This window comes from Salvelinus alpinus, chromosome 12 (genome assembly GCF_045679555.1).
Source record: "Salvelinus alpinus chromosome 12, SLU_Salpinus.1, whole genome shotgun sequence".
Classification (NCBI taxonomy): domain Eukaryota; kingdom Metazoa; phylum Chordata; class Actinopteri; order Salmoniformes; family Salmonidae; genus Salvelinus; species Salvelinus alpinus.
In genome coordinates, this window is record NC_092097.1 from 37,498,518 (window position 1) to 37,520,578 (window position 22,061).

At 44.7% G+C, this 22,061-nt stretch overlaps 1 protein-coding gene across 1 annotated transcript; it reads right to left on the reverse strand.

Moving 5' to 3' along the window:
* Positions 1 to 8,435: 8,435 nt before the first annotated feature.
* Positions 8,436 to 22,017, reverse strand: LOC139536045 (homeobox protein ESX1-like). Its single transcript, XM_071336165.1, has 3 exons — positions 21,928 to 22,017; positions 21,688 to 21,748; positions 8,436 to 9,885 (listed from the first exon to the last, which is right to left on the reverse strand). Exons 2-3 carry the CDS (start codon positions 21,719 to 21,721, stop codon positions 9,413 to 9,415), a joined length of 507 nt encoding a protein of 168 aa, XP_071192266.1. The 5' UTR covers positions 21,722 to 21,748; positions 21,928 to 22,017; the 3' UTR covers positions 8,436 to 9,412.
* Between the last annotated feature and the right edge of the window lie 44 nt (positions 22,018 to 22,061).

The window sequence follows — 22,061 nt, forward strand, 5'->3', positions numbered from 1 at the left end:
CTGAAGTGCGGGATGTTCCTCCGCCCCCTCTGGACATCGAGGGGGTCCCGGCGTACTCCGTTCGATCCATCTTGGATTCGAGACGTCGGGCGAGGGGCCTTCAGTACCTCGTGTACTGGGAGGGGTACGGTCCGGAGGAGAGAGGCTGGGTTCCGGTGGAGGACGTGTTAGATCCTTCCATGCTGTGAAAATTACACCGTCTCCATCCGGATTGCCCTGTGCCTCGCCCTCCGGGTCGTCGGGGGGGGGGGGGGGGTACTGTCAAAACAACTTCAGAAACTTCAGAAACAACTTCATCAGATGACAGTCTGATAACATATTTATTGTATAGCATATGTTTTGTTCAAAAAATGTGCATATTTCAGGTATAAATCATAGTTTTACATTGCAGCCACCATCACAACTCTCACCAAAGCAACTAGAATAACTACAGAGAGCAACGTGAATTACCTAAATACTCATCATAAAACATTTATGAAAAATACACAGCGTACAGCAAATGAAAGACAAAGCTCTTGTGAATCCAGCCAATATTTCAGATTTTCTAAGTGTTTTACAGCGAAAACACAATTTAGCATTATATTAGCTTACTACAATAGCCAACCACACAGCAGCATTGATTCATGCACGTTAGCGATAGCGAATAAACCAGCAAAAGATATTAGATTTTTCACTAACCTTCTCAAAACTTCATCAGATGACAGTCCTATAACATCATATTACACAATACATATATTGTTTGTTCAAAAATGTGCATATTTAGCGGCACAAATCGTGGTTATACAATGAGAATAGTAGCCAAGCTGCCAACAAAATGTCGGGAGAAATCTTGGGAGAGGCACCTAATCTAATCAATAACTAATAATAAACTTGACTAAAAAATACAGGTTGGACAGCAAATGAAAGATACATTAGTTCTTAATGCAACCGCTGTGTTAGATTTTTAAAATTAACGTCACTACGACATACAGCGTGCGTTAAAGCGAGACCGCACCGAAATTAATGGCGAAATAGTAGTTTTACATTTTTCAACAGAACAACGAATTAACATCATAAATAGTTCTTACTTTTTGATGAGCTTCCATCAGAATCTTGTGCAAGTGGTCCTTTGTCCAGAATCATCGTTGCTCGGTTGTAGATTGTCTTCTTCAACTTAGGAATTAGCAGCAAACATTAGCTATGTGGCCCAGACGTGCCCAACTCTTCATAACGCAGCACAAAGAAATATCCGAAAATCGCAATATACTGATATAACTCGGTTTAAAATAACTACATTATGATGTCTTTAACACCTATATCGAATAAAATCAGAGCCGGATATATCTAAGGCCTATAACGAGGGCATTTCAGAATGCCATCCTGAGGTCCTCCTTTGCGCCATGACGAACGTTGAAAAGAGTGCACCCCCGGTTCCATGAGCCTTTATATGGCCTCAGATCTGCCTAGCAACACCATTCCAATTCTCACTGCTTACTGACATCTAGGGGAAATCGTATGCAGTTCATGTCGACTCATAGATCACATGCAATTTAATAAACTGACCCTGGAACAGAGCATCGATTTCAGATTTCTCACTTCCTGACAGGAAGTTAGCTGCAACTTGAGTTCTGTTTTACTCACAGATATAATTCATATTTTTTGGGGGATATAATAACGGTTTTAGAAACTAGAGAGTGTTTTCTATCCAATAGTAATAATAATATGCATATTGTACGAGCAAGAATTGAGTACGAGGCAGTTTAATTTGGGAACGAATTTTTACAAAGTCGAAATGGCGCCCCCCTATTGACAAGAAGTTTAAACAACTCCATTTCATTAAGTTTGATTCTCCTGCGCCTGACTTCCTGCCACCTATAGACACGACTCTGACAATAACCGAGGTCCAAACTGCTTAATGAGATTGCTAAGTGTTGTTTAGCTTGCTACAATATATACTACACACCATACATAAATATATAGTAAAAGTATATGACTGAATAAACTGTCTGATTTCCTGTTAGGTGGGATCTCTCTTTGGTGAGAACTGAACACGACCCTGTATGAACTATAAGTTCAAGACCGAAGAAACTGCCAATACTAGACCAAGCAGTGTAAGCCATGAATCTGTCCCCCTACTAACATGTGAACAGAACTAGTTGTGGAATGAAATGGTTCCTGGGAGGCTGTAAGGGTCTGCGGACCTTCGGACCGAGGTGGACCTAAACTTCTCCTTCTCCAGACACTCTCTTCACATCAATAAGCACATCCACATTTAAGATCCTCTCACCCCAGAGTACCGAACAGACACATTATGAAAGCTTGTAATAAAAAGGTGATGTAATTTCCAGCCCATGGCTTCAAGCGCCATGATTTTAGCTGTTAAATTGACGGGCAGTTAACTACTTAAAAAGGTTATGGAATGCTCCGGGAGGAACACTCTATCTAATCGGAAACTCCAATAGATGATAATGAAAACGAATTATAAGACACAATGTGTCAGAGGTTTAAAAATGATGTTGTAAAATGAAAAGGTTTCGCCAATTAACCCCGGCAGGCGTGTCTTTGGAAGCACAGTCTTGTAAGGAGACGGTCTCTACTGACCTATGGAATCATGGGGAGGACAGAAAGCTGCAGCCTTCTGTTTTTTTTACTCCTAATTGGACCTAGTTTTACAGGACTCCTCTCTCTGCCTTGTCTCCATGCTGTGCCTTATTTACAAGAGCCTTAACATTTCCGCCTGCCTAACCTCTGACACCTGTAAAACGTTTCCATTAGCAAGATGTGACAGTGGTGTCATTTCACAGGTTTCTGGGAATAATGATAACAATATGGATTCTATAGGCTTACACACAGAAGAGCCATGTATTGCCTGCCTTTCACCTACACATAGGGGTGGGATCAGAAAGATCAGTACTGGAATACTTTGTATTTTGGTTTTAATTAGTAAAAAAAATCTCAGCGCAGGCTCAACTTGCCTGACTGCCGTACATTATCTGTCTTTCACTTAAACAATGGGGATGAACCAGAAAGATCCGATTTAGGCTCGGAATTCTTAGCATTTGTCACTTTTTGTATTTTTTTACCTGCCCAATGGGCAACCACAGAGTAGGCTAAACTTGCACAACTGCTCAGTTCACTTGCCCCAAGCAATAGGGCAACCCTTAATGTCAATCCTTGATTGTGTGTGTGTGTGTGCGTGTACATGTACGATAAGGAGTTTGGTTGTAGGGGTGTTGAGCCAAGGTGGGGTTCCCCTCCGATGGTCTCCTGTGCCATCTGACTCCTTCCCTTTCTTCTGGCTAGGAGGGATAATGAGATGGCTGAGGACATCCATCCATTCCCAAGAGGCAATAGGCATCAGAACAGTCATTAACTACTGGGATGCTATCAGTACAATAAAGAAAATGAAGAAATATATCATATTGATTTGAGGTGTAGGTCAATTTATGAATAGTGTATCATATAAAAGGAAGACATTTTTTATTTATCAGGAAAATCCCATCCCTGTTACCAGAACCTAAAGTATTACCACCGCCCATCAAAGAGATTTGGTAGATAAGAATACTGTAGGGATTGCGTGTGATGATCTCTTCATGAAGCCTACCAAAGACTCCCATCTCTTTTGTTCTTTAGACTAGCCCACCATGAGCCACCACTAACCTCCCCGTCCACTGCCCTTGAGCCTTCTGTTCTAGCTGGCTCAACAACAGAAAGCTTGGCTGGAGGACCATTCATCAGACACAGACACACGCTGTGAGAAGTGTCTGTCCCGCACAGTACTCCAGTCCCATGGACGAGGGCAGGGGCCTCAACCTTGCCATTGGCTGGGAGGGAGAAAGAGCGGTGCATTACAGGCAGGGCTCTGTCTGTGATACTATATAATGATTGTCTTTCCTCCATAGGAGCACCTCTCTCAGCAAATTAGTTTCCCCTCTCCTGTCTAGAGGCACTATATATATGACTGCCACCACTGTGCTCCATTCTCCCCTTCCTGCATTGCAGTTTGAGGCAGAAATGAAACAATTCAATTTAAGTATATAGTGAGGGAAGGTGGAAAGAAACTGGAGAAAAAGAGGCATCATCATTGCATGGTAAATTACTGGAGCACCATCCAGAGAGGTATTCATTTTCTACAATTTGTCCCCACTTTTTTCTCACTTCTATCAAGTCTTTATCTCTAAGGTCATTTTAAATCTATTTGTACTTTCTTTGCATTAAGGTATAAAAGTTGCTTCAGAGAACATCATGGGAGGTTTATGAAGTTTCGAACTCAACTTCTTCTTTTCTTCTAGAGGTTTATCATATTTTTGACAATTCATTTGAGTGTCACTGGTCTTTGTGGTCGTCAGAGGACCAATATTACACATTATGCTGCTGGGGTACATAGTGGATCGATAATCTTTCTACTACATATGACAGAGAGGGTGGAAGAGCACCGCAGACTGTTGATACTTATAGTATGTGACTTGACTTCAGTATTTTGTGACTTGACTTCGGCACTTCATCCCAGTCCCTGGTTCGAATCTAGGCTCTATCACATCTGGCCATGATTGGGAGTCAAAGAGGGCGGTGCACAATTGGCCCAGCGTTGTCCGGGTTCAGCCGCGGTAGGCGGCATTGTAAATAAGAATTTGTTCTTAACTGACTTGCCTAGTTAAATAAAGGTTAAATTAAAAAAATAAAACAATACAAATCCTCCTCAGTGAACTTAATAAAAAATGTAATTGTAAAACATGATCCTTTTTATAGAAAACTATACTAAATATAATCACGTCATCAAACAATTGATTAAAGCACACTATTTTGCAAAGAAGGTCTACAGTAGCCTCAACAGCACTCTGTAGGGTAGCACCATTGTGTAGCCGGAGGATAGCTTGCTTCCGTCCTCCTCTGGGCCCATTGACTTCAATACAAATCCTAGGAGGCTCATGATTCTCACCCCCTTTCATAGACTTAACAGTAATTATGACAACTTCTGGAGGACATCCTCCAGCCTATCAGAGCTCTTGCAGCATGAACTGACAAGTTGTCCACCCAATCAAAGGATCAGATATTTAATATAGTACTGAACGCATAAGCTACAGCTAGCTAGTAATGCAGTGTATAAAATGTGGTGAGTAATTGACTCAAAGAGAGAAAAAGACAATAGTTAACCTCTTGACACTACAGGGGGTGCTGTTTCAACTTCGACATTTAGCGTTCCCAAATTAAACTGCCTCGTATTCAATTCTTGCTCGTACAATATGCATATTATTATTACTATTGGATAGAAAACAATCTCTAGTTTCTAAAACCGTTTGAATTATGTCTGTGGGTGAACCAGAACCCATCTGCAGCGAAATCCATGACAGGAACTGCGAAGGTCTGAAAACGAGGCTCTGTTCTCAGATCAGTTTAAAGCTCTGTATGTGTCCTATGGGTCGACATGAACTGCACCCGCCTTCCCCTGGATGTCAGTAACCAATGAGAAGTGGAATGGAGTGTCTACGTAGCTCTCAGAGCTTATAAAAGGCCATAACATGCAGTGTCCGCTCTTTTCGACGCTCGTCAAGACGCAGAAGAGGACATCAGGATGGCATGCTCAAACGCTCTCGTTTTAGGCCTTATATATGTCCGTCTGTAATTTAATTCGATATAGGTGTTAGACACATCATAACGAAGTTATTTTAAACCGAGTTATATCAGTTTATGCGAGTATATTGCTATTTTCGGTATTTCCTTAGTATTGCGCTTTGACGTTTGGGCATGTCTGTGCGACATAGCTATTGTTAGCTGCTAATTCCAAAGGTGAAGAGGACGTTTTAGGACCGTGCAACGATTCTTTTGGACAAAGGACATCTTGCCCAAGATTCTGATGGAAGCTCGTCCAAAAGTAAGAGCTATTTATGATGTTATTCCGTATTTATGTGGAAAAATGTAAAAGTGTTTGGTCGCCATTTTTGCAGGCACTGGTCTGGCTGTAACGCACACTGTATGTCTAGTAACGTTAATTTTAAAAATCTAACACAGCGATTGCATTAAGAACTAATTTATCTTTCATTTGTTGTCCAACTTGTATTTTTTAGTCAAGTTTATGAATAGTCTTTGATTAGAATAGGTGCTTCTCCAAGATGGCGCCGGACAGATTGCTCTAAGTTTTGGACACTATTCTCATTGTATAACCACGATTTGTGCCGCTAAATATGCACATTTTCGAACAAACTCTATATGCATTGTGTAATATGATGTTATAAGACTGTCATCTGGTCCCGTGTGGCTCAGTTGGTAGAGCATGGCGCTTGCAACGCCAGGGTTGTGGGTTCATTCCCCACGGGGGGACCAGGATGAATATGTATGAACTTTCCAATTTGTAAGTCGCTCTGGATAAGAGCGTCTGCTAAATGACTTAAATGTAAATGTAAATCTGAAGAATTCTGAGAAGGTTAGTGAAAAAATTAATATATTTTGGTGACTTATACTAATCGCTATGTTTTTGCTTGAATCAATGCTGTTGTGATGTTTGCTATTGTGGTAAGCTAATATAACGTTATATTGTGTTTTCGCTGTAAAACACTTAGAAAATCTGAAATATTGTCTGGATTCACAAGATCTGTGTATTTCAATTGCTGTACGCTGTGTATTTTTAAGAAATGTTTTATGATGAGTAATTAGGTAATACACGTTGCTCTCTGTAGTTATTCTAGTCGCTTTGGTGAGTTTTGTGATAGTGGCTGCAATGGTAAACTATGATTTATACCTGAAATATGCACATTTTTCTAACAAAACATATGCTATACAATAAATATGTTATCAGACTGTCATCTGATGAAGTTTTTTCTTGGTTAGTGGCTATTTATATCTTTATTTGGTCGAATTTGTGATAGCTACTGATGGAGTAAAAAAATGGTGTCTTTTGCTAACGTGGTTAGCTAATAGATTTACATATTGTGTCTTCCCTGTAAAACATTTTAAAAATCAGAAATGATGGCTGGATTCACAAGATGTGTATCTTTCATCTGGTGTCTTGGACTTGTGATTTAATGATATTTAGATGCTAGTATTTACTTGTGACGCTATGCTAGGCTATGCTAGTCAGCTTTTTTACTGTGGGGGGTGCTCCCGGATCCGGGTTTGGGAGGAATTAGAGGTTAAACTGTTTTGAACAAATGTATTTCTTCCAAAATGAAGGAGAAGCAAGAGAGAAATAGAGAGAGATTGTCATTTTTCTCAAAAGTTTTTGAGTGTTTTTGGTGACAAGCCAAATTTCTTTAGCCTCCTGAGGTTGAAAAGGCGCTGTTGCGCCTTCTTCATCACGCTGTCTGTGTGGGTGGACCATTTCAGTTTGTCTGTGATATGTACACCAAGGAACTTAAAACTTTCTACCTTCTCCAGTACTGTCACGTCGATGTGGATAGGGGGGTTCTCCCTCTACTGTTTCCTGAAGTCCACAATCATCTCCTTTGTTTTGTTGACGTTGAGTGTGAGGTTATTTTCCTGACACCACACTCCGAGGGCCCTCACCTCCTCCCTGTAGGCCGTCTCGTCGTTGTTGGTAATCAAGCCTACCACTGTAGTGTCGTCAGCAAACTTGATGATTGAGTTGGAGGCGTGCATGGCCACGCAGTCATGGATGAACAGGGATCAGCGGGGAGGCCCCAGTGTTGAGGATCAGCGGGGTGGAGATGTTGTTTCCTACCCTCACCACCTGGGGTGGCTAGTCTCTCAAAGCACTTCATGATGACGGAAGTGAGTGCTACGGGGCGATAGTCATTTAGCTCAGTTACCTTAGCTTTCTTGGGAACAGGAACAATGGTGGCCCTCTTGAAGCATGTGGGAACAGCAGACTGGGATAGGGATTCATTGAATATGTCCGTAAACACACCAGCCAGCTGGTCTGCGCATGCTCTGAGGACACGGCTAGGGATGACTTCTGGACCCACAGCCTTGCGAGGGTTAACACGTTTAAATGTTTTACTCACGTTGGCTGCGGTGAAGGAGAGCCCGCAGGTTTTGTTAGAGGGCCGTGTCGGTGGCACTGTATTGTCCTCAAAGCGAGCAAAGAAGTTGTTTAGTTTGTATGGGAGCAAGACATCGGGGTCCGTGACGGGGCTGGTTGTCTTTTTGTAGTCCGTGATTGACTGTAGACCCTGCCACATACCTCTCGTGTCTGAGCCATTGAATTGCGACTACTTTGTCTCTATACTGACGCTTAGCTTGTTTGATTGCTTGCGGAGGGAATAGCTGCACGTTTTGTGTTCGGTCATGTTTCCGGTCGCCTTGCCCTGATTAAAAGCAGTGGTTCGCGCTTTCAGTTTTGCGCAAATGCTGCCATCAATCCACGGTTTCTGGTTGGTGAAGGTTTTAATATTTGCCGTGGTTACAACATCACCGATGCACTTGCTAAGAGAATTGCTCACCGAATCAGGGTATACATCAATGTTGTTGTTCGACGCTATCCGCAACATATCCCAGTCCACGTGATCGAAGCAATCTTGAAGCGTGTAATCAGATTGGTCAGACCAGCGTTGAACAGACCTGAGCACAGGCGACTTGACTCCGGCGCCACCTCCGTAGATGGGCACATCGCCCACCGCTCTCGAGTATACTACTTGCCAATGTCCAGTCTCTTGACAACAAGGAAGACGAAATCCGAGCAAGGGTTGCCTTCCAGAGAGACATCAGAGATTGTAACATTCTCTGTTTCACGGAAACATGGCTCACTTGGGGTACGTTATCAGAGTCGGTACAGCCACCTGGTTTAACCACGCATCGCGCCGACAGAAACAAACATCTCTCTGGTAAGAAGAAGGGTGGGGGTGTATGCCTTATGATTAATGAGTCGTGGTGTGATCATAACAACATACAGGAACTCAAGTCCTTTTGTTCACCTGACCTAGAATTCCTTACAATCAAATGCCGACCGCATTATCTAACAAGAGATTTCTGTTCTTTGAATTTGGCACCCTGCACTTTCACTGGCTGTTGTCAAGTCGATCCCGTTAACGGGATCTCAGCCGTAAGAAGTTTTATGTAACGCTCGTCGTGGTTGGAAGAAGAGGAGGACCAATGCGCAGCGTGGTAAGTGTCCATATTGTTTTAATACGAATAATGAACACTGAACAAAAACAATAAAACGTCAAACGAACAGTTCTGTAGGGTAAAACAAAACACAGAACAGAAAATAACCACCCACAAAACACAAAGGAAAACAGGCTACCTAAATATTGCTCCCAATCAGAGACAACGACTGACACCTGCCTCTGATTGAGAACCATACTAGGCCAAACACATAGAAATATAACAGAACAAAACATAGGAAAAACATAGAATGCCCACCCCAACTCACGCTCTGACCAAACTAAAATAAAGACATAAAAAAGGAACTAAGGTCAGAACGTGACAGTACCCCCCCCAAATGTAACCTGAACCTATAACGGAGGGTCTGGGTGGGCATTTACCGCGGTGGCGGCTCTGGAGCGGGACGAGGACCCCACTCCACCATAGTCTCGGCCCACTTCTGTGACACCTTAGGAGCGGCGACCCTCGCCACCGACCCCGGATTGGAGACCCTAGTAGAGCGCGCCTCTGGACTGACTGGCGCCTCTGGACTGACAGGCGGCTCCTGACTGAAGGGCGGCTCAGGCGGCTCCTGACTGAAGGGAGGCTCAGGCGGCTCCTGACTGAAGGGCGGCTCAGGCGGCTCCTGACTGAAGGGCGGCTCAGGCGGCTCCTGACTGAAGGGCGGCTCAGGCGGCTCCTGACTGAAGGGCGGCTCAGGCGGCTCAGGACAGATGGGCGGCTCAGGCGGCTCAGGACAGACGGGCGGCTCCGGCGGCTCATGACAGACGGGCGGCTCCGGTGGCTCAGGACAGACGGGCGGCTTCGGCAGCTCAGGACAGACGGGCGGCTCAGGTCTGGAGAGAGAACCTGGAGGGAGGAGACGGAGAGACAGCCTGGTGCGTGGGGCTGCCACAGGACCCACCAGGCTGGGGAGACCTACAGGAGGCCTGGTGCTTGGAGGAGGCACCGGAAGGACCGGGCTGTGGGGGAGCACTGGAGCTCTGGTGCGCAGCCTTGGCACCACTCCCCCAGGCTGGATGACTACTCTAGCCCGGACCCTCCAGAGTGCAGGCACAGGTTGAACCGGGCTGTGGGTGAGCACTGGAGATCTGGTGCATACTACGCGCACCTCTCCCTTAGGCTCAATTCCCACATTCGCCCGGCACAAGCGGAGCGCAGGCATAGGACGCACTGCACCCTCCCAGCGCCCCGGAGACACAGCACGCAGAGCCGGCGCAGGATACCCTGGACCGAAACAGCGTACCGGAGACCAGACACGCTGAGCCGGCACAATACGCCCTGGCTGGATGCCCACACTCGCATGACACTTTCGGGGGGCTGTCCTATAGCGCACCGGGCTATGGGCGCGTACTGACGACACCGTGCGCTTAACCGCATAACATGGTGCCTGACCAGTAACTCGCTGCTTACAATAAGCACGAGGAGTGGGCTCAGGTCTCCAACCTGACTCCGCCACACTCCCCGTGTGTCCCCCCCCAAAAAAAACATTTACCACGCTGCTTGGTCCTTGGTTGGTGGGTGGTTCTGTAACGCTCGTCGTGGTTGGAAGAAGAGGAGGACCAATGCGCAGCGTGGTAAGTGTCCATATTTTTTTAATACGAATAAAGAACACTGAACAAAAACAATAAAACAACAATCGAACATTCCTGTAGGGTGAAACAAAACACAGAACAGAAAAGAACCACCCACAAAACACAAAGGAAAACAGGCTACCTAAATATGGCTCCCAATCAGACTGACACCTGCCTCTGATTGAGAACCATACTAGGCCAAACACATAGAAATAGAACAACAGAACAAAACATAGGAAAAACAACATAGAATGCCCACCCCAACTCACGCTCTGACCAAACTAAACTAAAGACATAAAAAAGGAACTAAGGTCAGAACGTGACATTTTAACAGTGTGGCTGTAGAATACATTTAAGTGAGATATGGAATTCTCAAATTTCCATCTCCAAACTGGGAAGGCAATATGCTTGCACTCGCATTTAATTTTTCTGTAAATACATCTATGTACACATTAATAAATACAGCAGTTCTATACTTTGTCACATATAGACCCTACTTGCTTTTAAATTTCAACTTCATGGACTTGAAAGTAACACACATTATCACTTCTCCACACCAAAGCAAAGCGCTAATATATTCCAAATACATTTTCCTACCCCTACCAGAGCCACTTAAATAAATATGTTGGCTTTTCTATTTGTGTTGAAAATAGTCTATTTGTAAAAAGAGGATTCCGTGTTCAGTGAAAATGCCACTCTGTATCTCTATGACAAGGTGTTTAAGAGATCCAAAGCTTGTTTACCAGCTAGAGGCAGGAGGCATAGACGTCACACACAGAGGAACATGAAAAAATGTGTCGGAAAAGCACTGAAAACCACAGCAGAGAGAGAGCTACAGCACCAGCATCTTAGCTGTCTGAGGGAAGATTTCACCACTCCAAATAACAGATGATCGAGTCTCCCCAGTGCGTACACACTGGTTAATCAACCTTGTTTCAACATAATTTGTTAATGTATTGTGACGTGGATTCTACATGGAAAATACATTTGAAAAAAGTTATCAACTGTTGTTTTGAGGGTGAAATTTGAGTCATTGTAACCAATCTCCAACATAGAAAACCCTTGTATAAAACATGTTGGATTTGTACCTTTAAAACAATTTTAGATCTTCAACGTTTTATCAAAAACTTTTTAAATGAGGTTGAACAATGATTATTGAGATAAACATAAGCCTACGCAACTTAGTCAGTTTCATTGGATGGAGAGAGAGAGCGAGAGAGAGAGAGAGAGACCGACGGAGAGAGAGAGAGACAGAGAGAGAGATCTTATTTTTTGAGAGAGACCAAAAAGGGACACTGTCTTCCAACTGATGGCAAAACTCAAGTCGCACTTTATTATTTCTGCCTCATGCACCAATTTACGTTGTTACTCATTTAACCAGAGAGCGTGAAATACTCCTCGATGTTAGAAAGACACAATCTGCTAATAACAACGCATGTCTATCGATACACTTTGTAGCGCGAGTGGATAGGGAGAGGGCGTTTCATGGCTTATTAAAGTGTTGAATAAAGTGTTGAATAAAGTGTTGACAAACATGAACTCACTCATAAAAACAGCAGCTTCTTGCTATATTAGTTGACAGTGTCTCTCTAGTCATAGTTTTGAAATACAACAGGTGTAGTAGACCTTACCGTGCAATGCTAACTTACAAGACCTTAACCAACAATTAAAGTTAATAATGTCATGACTGTTCTGATCAGGTCAGGTTACAGGAGACCACAACCGTACAGATTATCTCTCACCCCAACAGAGGAGGAGAGATCTAGGGGTATGAGGATGTGGGGGGTTTTATGACCCCTCACGCCCATTGTAAATCTTAGGCCACAGACAAAATTCCTTTGTCCTCTCACTATGGAGAACCGGCCTCAGAACATTAAACATGCAATAAATGGACTTTGGAACAATGGTTTCGTCAGCCACAATGGTGGTAATGACGATAGATGGAATATGAAAATGAATGTCATTTTTGTTATGTTATTAAAAGTCAAAGGACAACGTTATAACGAAAACATTGTAACTTTAAGAGTTTTCCTAATATGTGCTTAATGTTTATACATTGTACGTTGTGTGGAAAATGTCCAAATCAAAGAGAATGTTTTTTTAAAGATGAAATGTGAAGTTAGTTGTCTAAATTGGATCTGAGTAAAATCTAGACCTTGCCTCATAACTTGGTACGCCCAGAGAATTGCCCTAAAGGCGGTCACGCCCACTTCTGACCCGAGGGTATAAGACATGTGAGTTAAGAATTAACATATCAGACTAAGTGACCTGAGCTGCAGCAAAGGTCTGAGTAGTCAACGAACCCAAAACGCAACACGAGGTTGAAGACAAAGGAATCCTTTTCTACCCATGCTACGGATGAGTAACTGCGTCTTAAAGGGTGAATTCAAGCAGGACTTTCCATTTCACCACTCTCAATCAAATCGTGTACCTACACTGCTTTCATTCCTACGCTGTGAGCCCTGAGCTACAGGGCTGGCTGTCATCAGAAGACCCCTTTCAGAACAAGGGCGAGGAATCAGACTATTAAGCCAAAAGGACATTCACATCGTGAGGACAACCATAGAGTAGCACCAGAGAAGTGCGTCATTTCTTGAAGCCTAAACGGCCCAGGCGAAGTTTCACACCGGAGACCTTAAACACGTAATTACATCATTATATTCTAACCCATAAGAGCGGCAGTTCGGGGCAAGGCTAGGGTTAAAATAAGTATAGCTGACAAATGCACCCAAATTTATATTTCTCTAGTGTACTAAATCCCCATTTTAAATCCCCATTTTGGGTAACACGCGTCATAGTGTGTTGGCCCATTGTACTAAATTCTAATCAATAGCCTAGACTGTGTTTTTGTATCTTTTATTATCATTTTGGCTTTCTAGTAAATAAATGATCAACTAAAATTGGTGTGGTACGAACTCAATGGTGGGACTCGGGTTTGTGCAGATTCCCGGATTAGCGACGTTCAGAATGAGACTGTAGAGGAAATTGATTAATTAGCGACTGTTGTAAAATCGATATTCTGATATAATTTGAGTTAATTTGGGAAATAGAAACTCAATAAAATGAATTTTCCCATGGTGCCCCAGGTTAATCAGTTAATAATTGCCTGATTCATTTAATCACGCAATTATAAACCGTTAATCATTCGATGAGCAGCAGTCATCACATTAACTAATACAACATCACGACAATAAAATATTTACTAAAAAAACTAAATTATATATTTTTTGGAATCAATAGAAAGGTAACACACAAAATGTTCATAACAATAACGAGGCTATATACAGGGTGTCACGTTCTGACCCTAGTTCTTTTGTATTTTCTTTGTTTTAGTGTTGGTCAGGACGTGAGTTGGGTGGGTTCTATGTTTTCTGTTTCTATGTGGTGTTTTCGTTTGGCCTGATATGGTTCTCAATCAGAGGCAGGTGTTTGTCATTGTCTCTGATTGGGAGCCATATTTAGGTAGCCTGTTTTCTGTTGGGGGTGTGGGTGTTTGTTTCCGTGTGAGTTTTCTTTTGCCACACGGTACTGTTTCGGTTTCGTTCATGTTCACATTTATTGTTTTGTATTTCATGGTGTTCAGTTTATGTTTTAAAATAAGCGTTATGGACACTTACCACGCTGCGCATTGGTCCTCCGATCCTTCAAACTTCTCCTCCTCAGATGAAGAGGACGACAGCCGTTACAGAAACACCCACCACCAAAGGACCAAGCAGCGTGGTAACAGGCAGCAGCAGCAGGAGAGGCAGCGATACCTGGAGAGATGGACTTGGGAGGAAATATTAGACGGCAAGGGACCATGGGCACAGCCGGGTGAATATTGCCGCCCCAAGGCAGAGCTGGAGGCAGCGAAAGCCGAGAGGCGGCATTATGAGAAGCTAGCGCGGCAGCGCGGCTGGAAGCCCGAGAGGCAGCCCCAAAAAGTTCTTGAGGAGGGGGCACAGAGTGTGGCAGAGTCAGGAGTCAGACCTGAGCCAACTCCCCCTGCTTACCGTAAGGAGCCAAGGATGGAACCAGAGCCGGTCAGGGCGGTATTGGAGGTGAGCGAAGCAGAGACGGTGAAGGAGTTAATGGGGAGATTGGAGGAGAGAGTTATGAGGGAGGCGCTGTGTTGGTGCATGAGGCACGACATCCGCCCGACGGAGCGTGTCGGGGATTTGATGTCACCTGAGTCAGCTCTCCATACTCGTCCTGAGGTGCGTGCTAGCCATCAGGTGAAGACTATGCCAGCCCCACGCACCAGGCCTCCTGTGCGCCTCCCTAGCCCTGCACGTCCTGTGCCAGCTCAGCGCACCAGCTCTCCTGTGGCAGCCCCACATACCAGCTCTCCTGTGGCAGCCCCTCGCACCAGCCCTCCGGTGCCGGCACCACGTACCAGGCCTCCTGTTCCTGCTCCCCGCACTCGCCCAGTGGGGCGTGTCAACAGCCCGGTACCACCGGTTCCGGCACCACGCACCAGGCCTACTGTGCGCCTCCAGGGTCCAGTATGCCCTGTTCCTGCTCCCCGCACTCGCCCTGAGGTGCGTGTTCCCAGCCCGGTACCACCAGTTCCGGCACCACGCACCAGGCCTACAGTGCGCCTCCCGGGACCAGTATGCCCTGTTCCTGCTCCACGCACTCACCCTGTGCACCTCAGCAGGCCAGAGTCTCCCGTCTGTCCAGCGCCGCCTGAGCTGCCCGTTTGTCCAGCGCCGCCTGAGCCGCCCGTCTGTCCAGCGCCGCCTGAGCCGCCCGTCTGTCCTGAGCCGCTAGAGCCGCCCGTCTGTCCTGAGCCGCTAGAGCCGCCCGTCTGTCCTGAGCCGCTAGAGCCGCCCGCCAGTCAGGAGCCGCCAGAGCCGCCCGCCAGTCAGGAGCCGCCAGAGCCGCCCGCCAGTCAGGAGCCGCCAGAGCCGCCCGCCAGTCTGGAGCCGCCAGAGCCGCCCGCCAGTCAGGAGCCGCCAGAGCCGCCCGCCAGTCAGGAGCCGCCAGAGCCGCCCGCCAGTCAGGAGCCGCCAGAGCCGCCCTTCAGTCCTGAGCTGCCCCTCAGTCCGGAGCTGCCTTTCAGTCTGAAGCTGCCCTTCAGTCCTGAGCTACCCCTCAGTCCTGAGCTGCCCCTCAGTCCGGAGCTGCCCCTCAGTCCGGAGCTGCCTTTTAGTCCGGAGCTGCTTTTCAGTCCTGAGCTACCCCTCAGTCCTGAGCTACCCCTCAGTCCTGAGCTACCCCTCAGTCCTGAGCTACCCCTCAGTCCTGAGCTACCCCTCAGTCCTGAGCTACCCCTCAGTCCGGAGGAGTTTCATCAGTCCAGAGGCGCCCCTCAGTCCAGAGGCGTCCCTCAGTCCAGAGGCGCTCCTCAGTCCAGTGGGGCCCTTTATTAGGGTTCCCAGGCCAAGGTCGGCGCTCAAAGGACGCTAAGAAAGCGGACAAAGACATTGGTGGAGTGGGGTCCACGTCCAGCGCCAGAGCCGCCACCGCGGACAGATGCCCACCCAGACCCTCCCCTATAGGTTCAGGTTTTGCGTCCAGAGTCCGCACCTTGTGGGGGGGGGGGTTAGTGTCACGTTTCTGACCTTTATTTCCTTTGTTTTGTCTTTATTTAGTATGGTCGGGGTGTGAGTTGGGGTGGGCAGTCTATGTGTGTTTTCTATGTTGGGGTTTTGTGTTCGGCCTGGTATGATTCTCAATCAGAGGCAGCTGTCAATCGTTGTCCCTGATTGAGAATCATACTTAGGTAGCCTGGGTTTCACTTTTGGTTTGTGGGTGTTTGTTTCCGTGTCAGTGTTTGTCACCACACGGTAATGTTTCGTTTGATCATCGTTTATTGTTTTTGTTCCTGTGTTCAGTTTTTGGATATATATTAAAGACATGAACACTTACCACGCTGCGCTTTGGTCCGATCCTTCTACCACCACAGACGATCGTTACAGCGGGGATGAGGGCCTGGTATACGGGAAGCAGCATATCCTTCGCGTTGGACTCATTAAAGAAAACGTATTCGCCCAGTTCGAGGTGAGTAATTGCTGTTCTGATGTCCAGAAGCTATTTTCGGTCACAAGAGACGGTAGCAGCAAAATTATGTACGAAATGACTTACAACATTTTTGAAAAAACAAACAAAATAGCAAAGTTGGTGTGAGCACACACACACACGTGTACATGCCCACACATACACACAGACATGTTCACTGAGTGTACAAAACATTAGGAACATCTACCTAATATTGAGTTGCACCCCCCTCAGAACAGCCTCAATTCGTCGAGGCATGGACTCTACAAGGTGGCGAAAGCGTTCCACAGGGATGCTGGCCCAGTAGACTCCAATGCTTCCCACAGTTGTGTTAAGTGTGCTGCATGTAGTTTGGGTAGTGGACCATTCTTGATACAGATGGGAAACTGTTCAGTGTGAAAAACCCAGCAGCTTTGCAGTTCATGACACAAACTGGTGCGCCTGGCACCTACTACCATACCTTATTCAAATGCACTTCAATATTTTGTCTTGCCCATTCACCCTCTGAATGGCACACATACACAATGCATGTCTCAATTGTCTCAAGGCTGAAAAATATTTTTTTTAACTGTCTCCTCCCCTTCATCTACACGGATTGAAGTGGATTCAACAAGTGACATCAATAAGGGATCATAGCTTTCCCCTGGATTCACCTGGTCAGTCTATGTCATGGAAACAGCAGGTGTAGGACTTAAGGCATACACACGTACTCATACAGTCACACATTCAAGCACACACACACACACACACACATTATGGTGGGTAGGGGTGTGATACAGTATAGCCAGTTATAAGAGGACCGTTTCTCACAACTGTTTTAGAGGAAGTTACTGTATCTACCTACATGTTAGATGCAAGTAGTTTTTTATTTGGATTTCATGTAATGGACATACACAAAATAGTCCAAATTGGTGAAGTGAAATGAAAAAAATGACTTGTTTCAAAAAATTCTAAAAAATAAATAACTGAAAAGTGGTGCGTGTACATGTATTCACCCCCTTTGCATTGAAGCCCCTAAATAAGATCTGGTGCAACCAATTACCTTCAGAAGTCACATAACTAGTTAAATAAAGTCCACCTGTGTGCAATCTAAGTGTCACATGATATGTCACAGGATCTCAGTGTACATACACCTGTTCTGAAAGGCCCCAGAGACTGCAACACCACTAAGCAAGGGGCACCACCAAGCAAGCGGCACTATGAAGACCAAGGTCAGGGACAAAGTTGTAGAGAAGTACAGATCAGGGTTGGGTTATAAAAAAATATCAAACTTTTAACATCCCATGGAGCAAATCCATTATTAAAAAACGGAAAGAATATGACACCACAAGAAACCTGCCAAGAGAGGGCTGCCCACCAAAAGTCATGGACCAGGCAAGGAGGGCATTAATCAGAGAGGCAACAAAGAGACCAAAGATAACCCTGAAGGAGCTGCAAGTGGTCCTATGGAGTATCTGTCCATAGGACCACTTTAAGCCGTAAACTCCACAGAGCTGGGCTTTACGGAAGAGTGGCCAGAAAAAAATAAGCAAACACGTTTGGTGTTTGCCAAAAGGTATGTGGGAGTCTCCCCAAACATATGGATTTAGGTAGTCTGGTCAGATGAGACTAAAATTGAGCTTTTTGGCCATCAAGGAAAACGCTATGTCTGGCGCAAACCCAACACCTCTCATCACCCGAGAACAACATCCCCACAGTGAAGCATGGTGGTAGCAGCATCATGCTGTGGGGATGTTTTTCATAGCCAGGGACTGAGAAACTGGTCAGAATTGAAGGAATGATTGATGGCGCTAAACACAGGGAAATTCTTGAGGGAAACCTGTTTCAGTCTTCAAGACATTTGAGACTGGGATGGAGGTTCACCTTTCAGCAGGACAATGACCCTAAGCATACTGCTAAAGCAACACTCGATTGATTTAAGGGGAAACATTTAAATGTTTTGGAATGGCCTAGTCAAAGCCCAGACCTCAATTGAGAATCTGTGGTATGACTTAAAGATTGCTGTACACCAGCGGAACCCATCCAACTTGAAGGAGCTGGAGCAGTTTTGCCTTGAAGAATGGGCAAAAATCCCAGTGGATAGATGTGCCAAGCTTATAGTGACATACCCCAAGAGACTTGCAGCTGTAATTGCTGCAAAAGGTGGCTCTACAAAGTATTGACTTTGGGGGGTGAATAGTTATGCACGCTCAAGTTCAGTTTTTTTTTTGTTATTTCTTGTTTGTTTCACAATAAAAAATATTTAGCATCTTCAAAGCAGTTTACATGTTGTGTAAATCAAATGATACAACCCCCCCCCCCAAATCTATGTTGTAAGGCAACAAAATAGGAAAAATTCCAAGGAGGGTGAATACTTTCGCAAGCCACTATATACCTGCACTATGGGTACTGGTTAAAATGAATGCACTATTCATGGAATAGTGTCCCAAATGGCACCCTAGGGTCCCAAATTGAAAAGGGTCCCAAATGGCATCCTATACTCTATGTATTGCACTACTTTTGACCAGAGTCCTGTGGGCCCTGGTCAAAAGTATTGTACTATAAATGGAAGAGCGCTGATATTGTGTAATTTAGGACACTCACTCACAGAAAGCTAGCTTTAGGGAGATGTTGAGAATGACTTGTAGAATACACAGCATCCCAAAACACACAGCAGCCAGCCTGTAGAGTCTTGTTCTTCCATCTGCAGAGGAACACACACACACGCCGACACACCGACACACACACACATGCACGCACACCAACACCATCATTCTACATCACTAATCAATATCATTAAAACAGAACACACATCATCCCACATCACTAACGATTATAATACAAATTCTGACAACCAAACATTTCCATTGCGTCATTGGTTTTCCCCCGATTGAGGGTTGGCAGCAACAGTTTGCTCAAGAGTGCAGTCATCTCAAATGGGATAAACAGGAAGCTAATGTATGAAGAAATTACCGAAATTACACAATATAGCTGTAGTGTGATTACAGGGTCAATCAGCGATTGCTACATCAATTTTTTGGGACTTTTAAATTAATGATATTTACCTATTGATTCCCGAGGACTGTGAGTTCTCGTTCTCCGTGCGAGTAAGACATTTAAACGTGTTAACTATCGCCCCGTAGCACTCACTTCTGTCATCATGAAGTGCTTTGAGAGGCTAGTTAAGGATCAAATCACCTCCACCTTACCTGACATCCTAGACCCACTGTAATTTGCATACCACCCCAATAGATCCATGGATAATGAAATCTCCATCGCACTGCACAATGCCCTATAACTTCTGGACAAGAGGAATACCTTTGTAATAATGTTGTTTATTGACTACAGTTCAGCCTACAACACAATAGTACCCTCCAAGCTCATCATTAAGCTTGGCACCTTGGGTCTGAACCTTGCTCTGTGCAACTGGGTCCTGGACTTCCTGATAAGCCACCCCCAGGTAGTGAAGCAAAGCAATAACACCTCTACTACGCTGATCCTCAACACATGGGCCCCACAAGCGTGCTTGCTCAGCCCCCTCCTGTACTCCCTGTTCACCCATGACTTTCTCAGTGTGCACATCACTGACAACCTGAAATGGTCCATCCACACAGATAGTGTGGTGAAGAAGTCACAACAGCGACTGGTGGTAAAGAAATGTGTCTTGGCCCCTAAGAATTTCACAAACTTCTACAGATGCACCATTGAGAGAAACTGTATCACCGCCTGATACAGAAACTGCACTGTCCGCAACAGCGCGATCTGAAATGGTCCACCCACACAGACAGTGTGGTGAGGAAGGCTCAACAGAAATTCAGCTCGGTCACTAAGACCTTCACAAACTTTTACAGATGCACCATTGAGAGCATCCTGCCGGGCTGTATCACTGCACCGTCTGCAACCGCATCATGTCTTTCCAGAGGGTGATGAGGTCAGCCCAACGCATCACCGGGGGCACACTGCCTGCCCTTTAGGACATCTGCAGCACCCGGTGTCACAGGAAATCCAAGAACTTCATCAAAGACCTCATTCACCTGAACCACGGCCTGTTAACCCTGCTATCATCCAGAAGGCGAAGTCAGTACAGGTGCTGGGAGCGAGAGACTGATAAACAGCTTCTATCTCAAGGCCATCAGACTGTTAAATAGCCATCACTTTCACTAGCCTGCTACCACATGGTTACTCAACCATGGCTGCTGCCCTATGTACATAGACATGGAACACTTGTCACTTTAATAATGGAACACTGGACACTTTAATAATGTTTACATACTGTTTTACCCATTTCATATGTATATACTGTATTCTAGTCAAGGCCATCCTATTCAACTATTGTTGTACATATATTATTCTATGCTACGTATTTTTCAGATATACCATATTTTCTATCCACATACTGTCCATAATGTCTATACTGTACATCCCATCATATATTTATACTCCGGACTCCGACATTACTCGTTCTAATATTTCTATATTTCTTAATTCCATTATTTTACTTTTAGAATTGTACATATTGTTGTGTATTGTTAGATACAGTATTACTGCACTGTTGGAGCTAGGAACACAAGCATTTCACTACACCCTCAATAACATATGCTAATGTGTATTTGTATGCGATATATATATATATATATATATATATATTGAATAATATAAATTATTTATGCCTCATGAGCTTAGTTTAACTGTCTAACCCATCAGAACCCAAACTATAAGCTTGTTTTATGATGGAACTGTTAACAATTGATTGTAAACTAACACTTTATAGCCTCAAATGGTTAAAACTATCATTTTGATCTTATGGATGTTCAGTCCTTGCATACATAGCTCTGTCTATGAATTCGAGAGTGGTTACATTTCTCCAGCCCCATCCCTCAGCTGTTTACCAAAAACAGTGGTAGGGTGTCCACTTTGTTGTTGTTTAAAAAATTGTTTTCGTATTTAAATAGTTCCAAAGCGTTCCAAATAAATACATTGAATGCATACATTTTGGTGTATGTGACACCAGCAGGTTTTGAACCCCACGCTCGTACCAACTGAACCATAAAAAAGTGTTGATTATGTGGTATTTGTGTGTGTGTGTGAGAGAGAGGGAGAAATGATTTGTTCGTACCTGAGAGATGGGTCTCAGTCTTTACTCTCCTCATTGCTCTGTTCTCGTTTTCTTCAATAACCTTGTTTAATTCAATAACCTGTTTATTGACATAGTCGACCATCTTAACTAACTGCACCGTATTTCAATGATTATCCAAATGAATCAATGAATTAACTAATTCAGTCTGTCTGACCTCTTGTTGTAATATCTATGATTCTAACTTACTTTTGCTTACAGTATTAACGTACTTATGATCACCTTTCTGACTGAGTAGTAGTTGAGTAGTTGGTCTGATGTGTCTTTGCCTGGTCCTTCTCTGTTCTCTGTGGCCCACAGCAGGTGGCAGGATGTTTCAAGGCTCAAACCACCAATAAGAAGGAGACTATTGAGAT

Coding starts and splice junctions, on each gene's coding strand:
- LOC139536045 (XM_071336165.1), bottom strand. CDS start 21,721: ATGAGGAGAGTAAAGACTGAGACCCATCTCTCAG. Junction 9,886..21,687: donor GACTGAGACCCATCTCTCAG/GTACGAACAAAT, acceptor TCCTCCCTCCAG/GTTCTCTCTCCAGACCTGAG.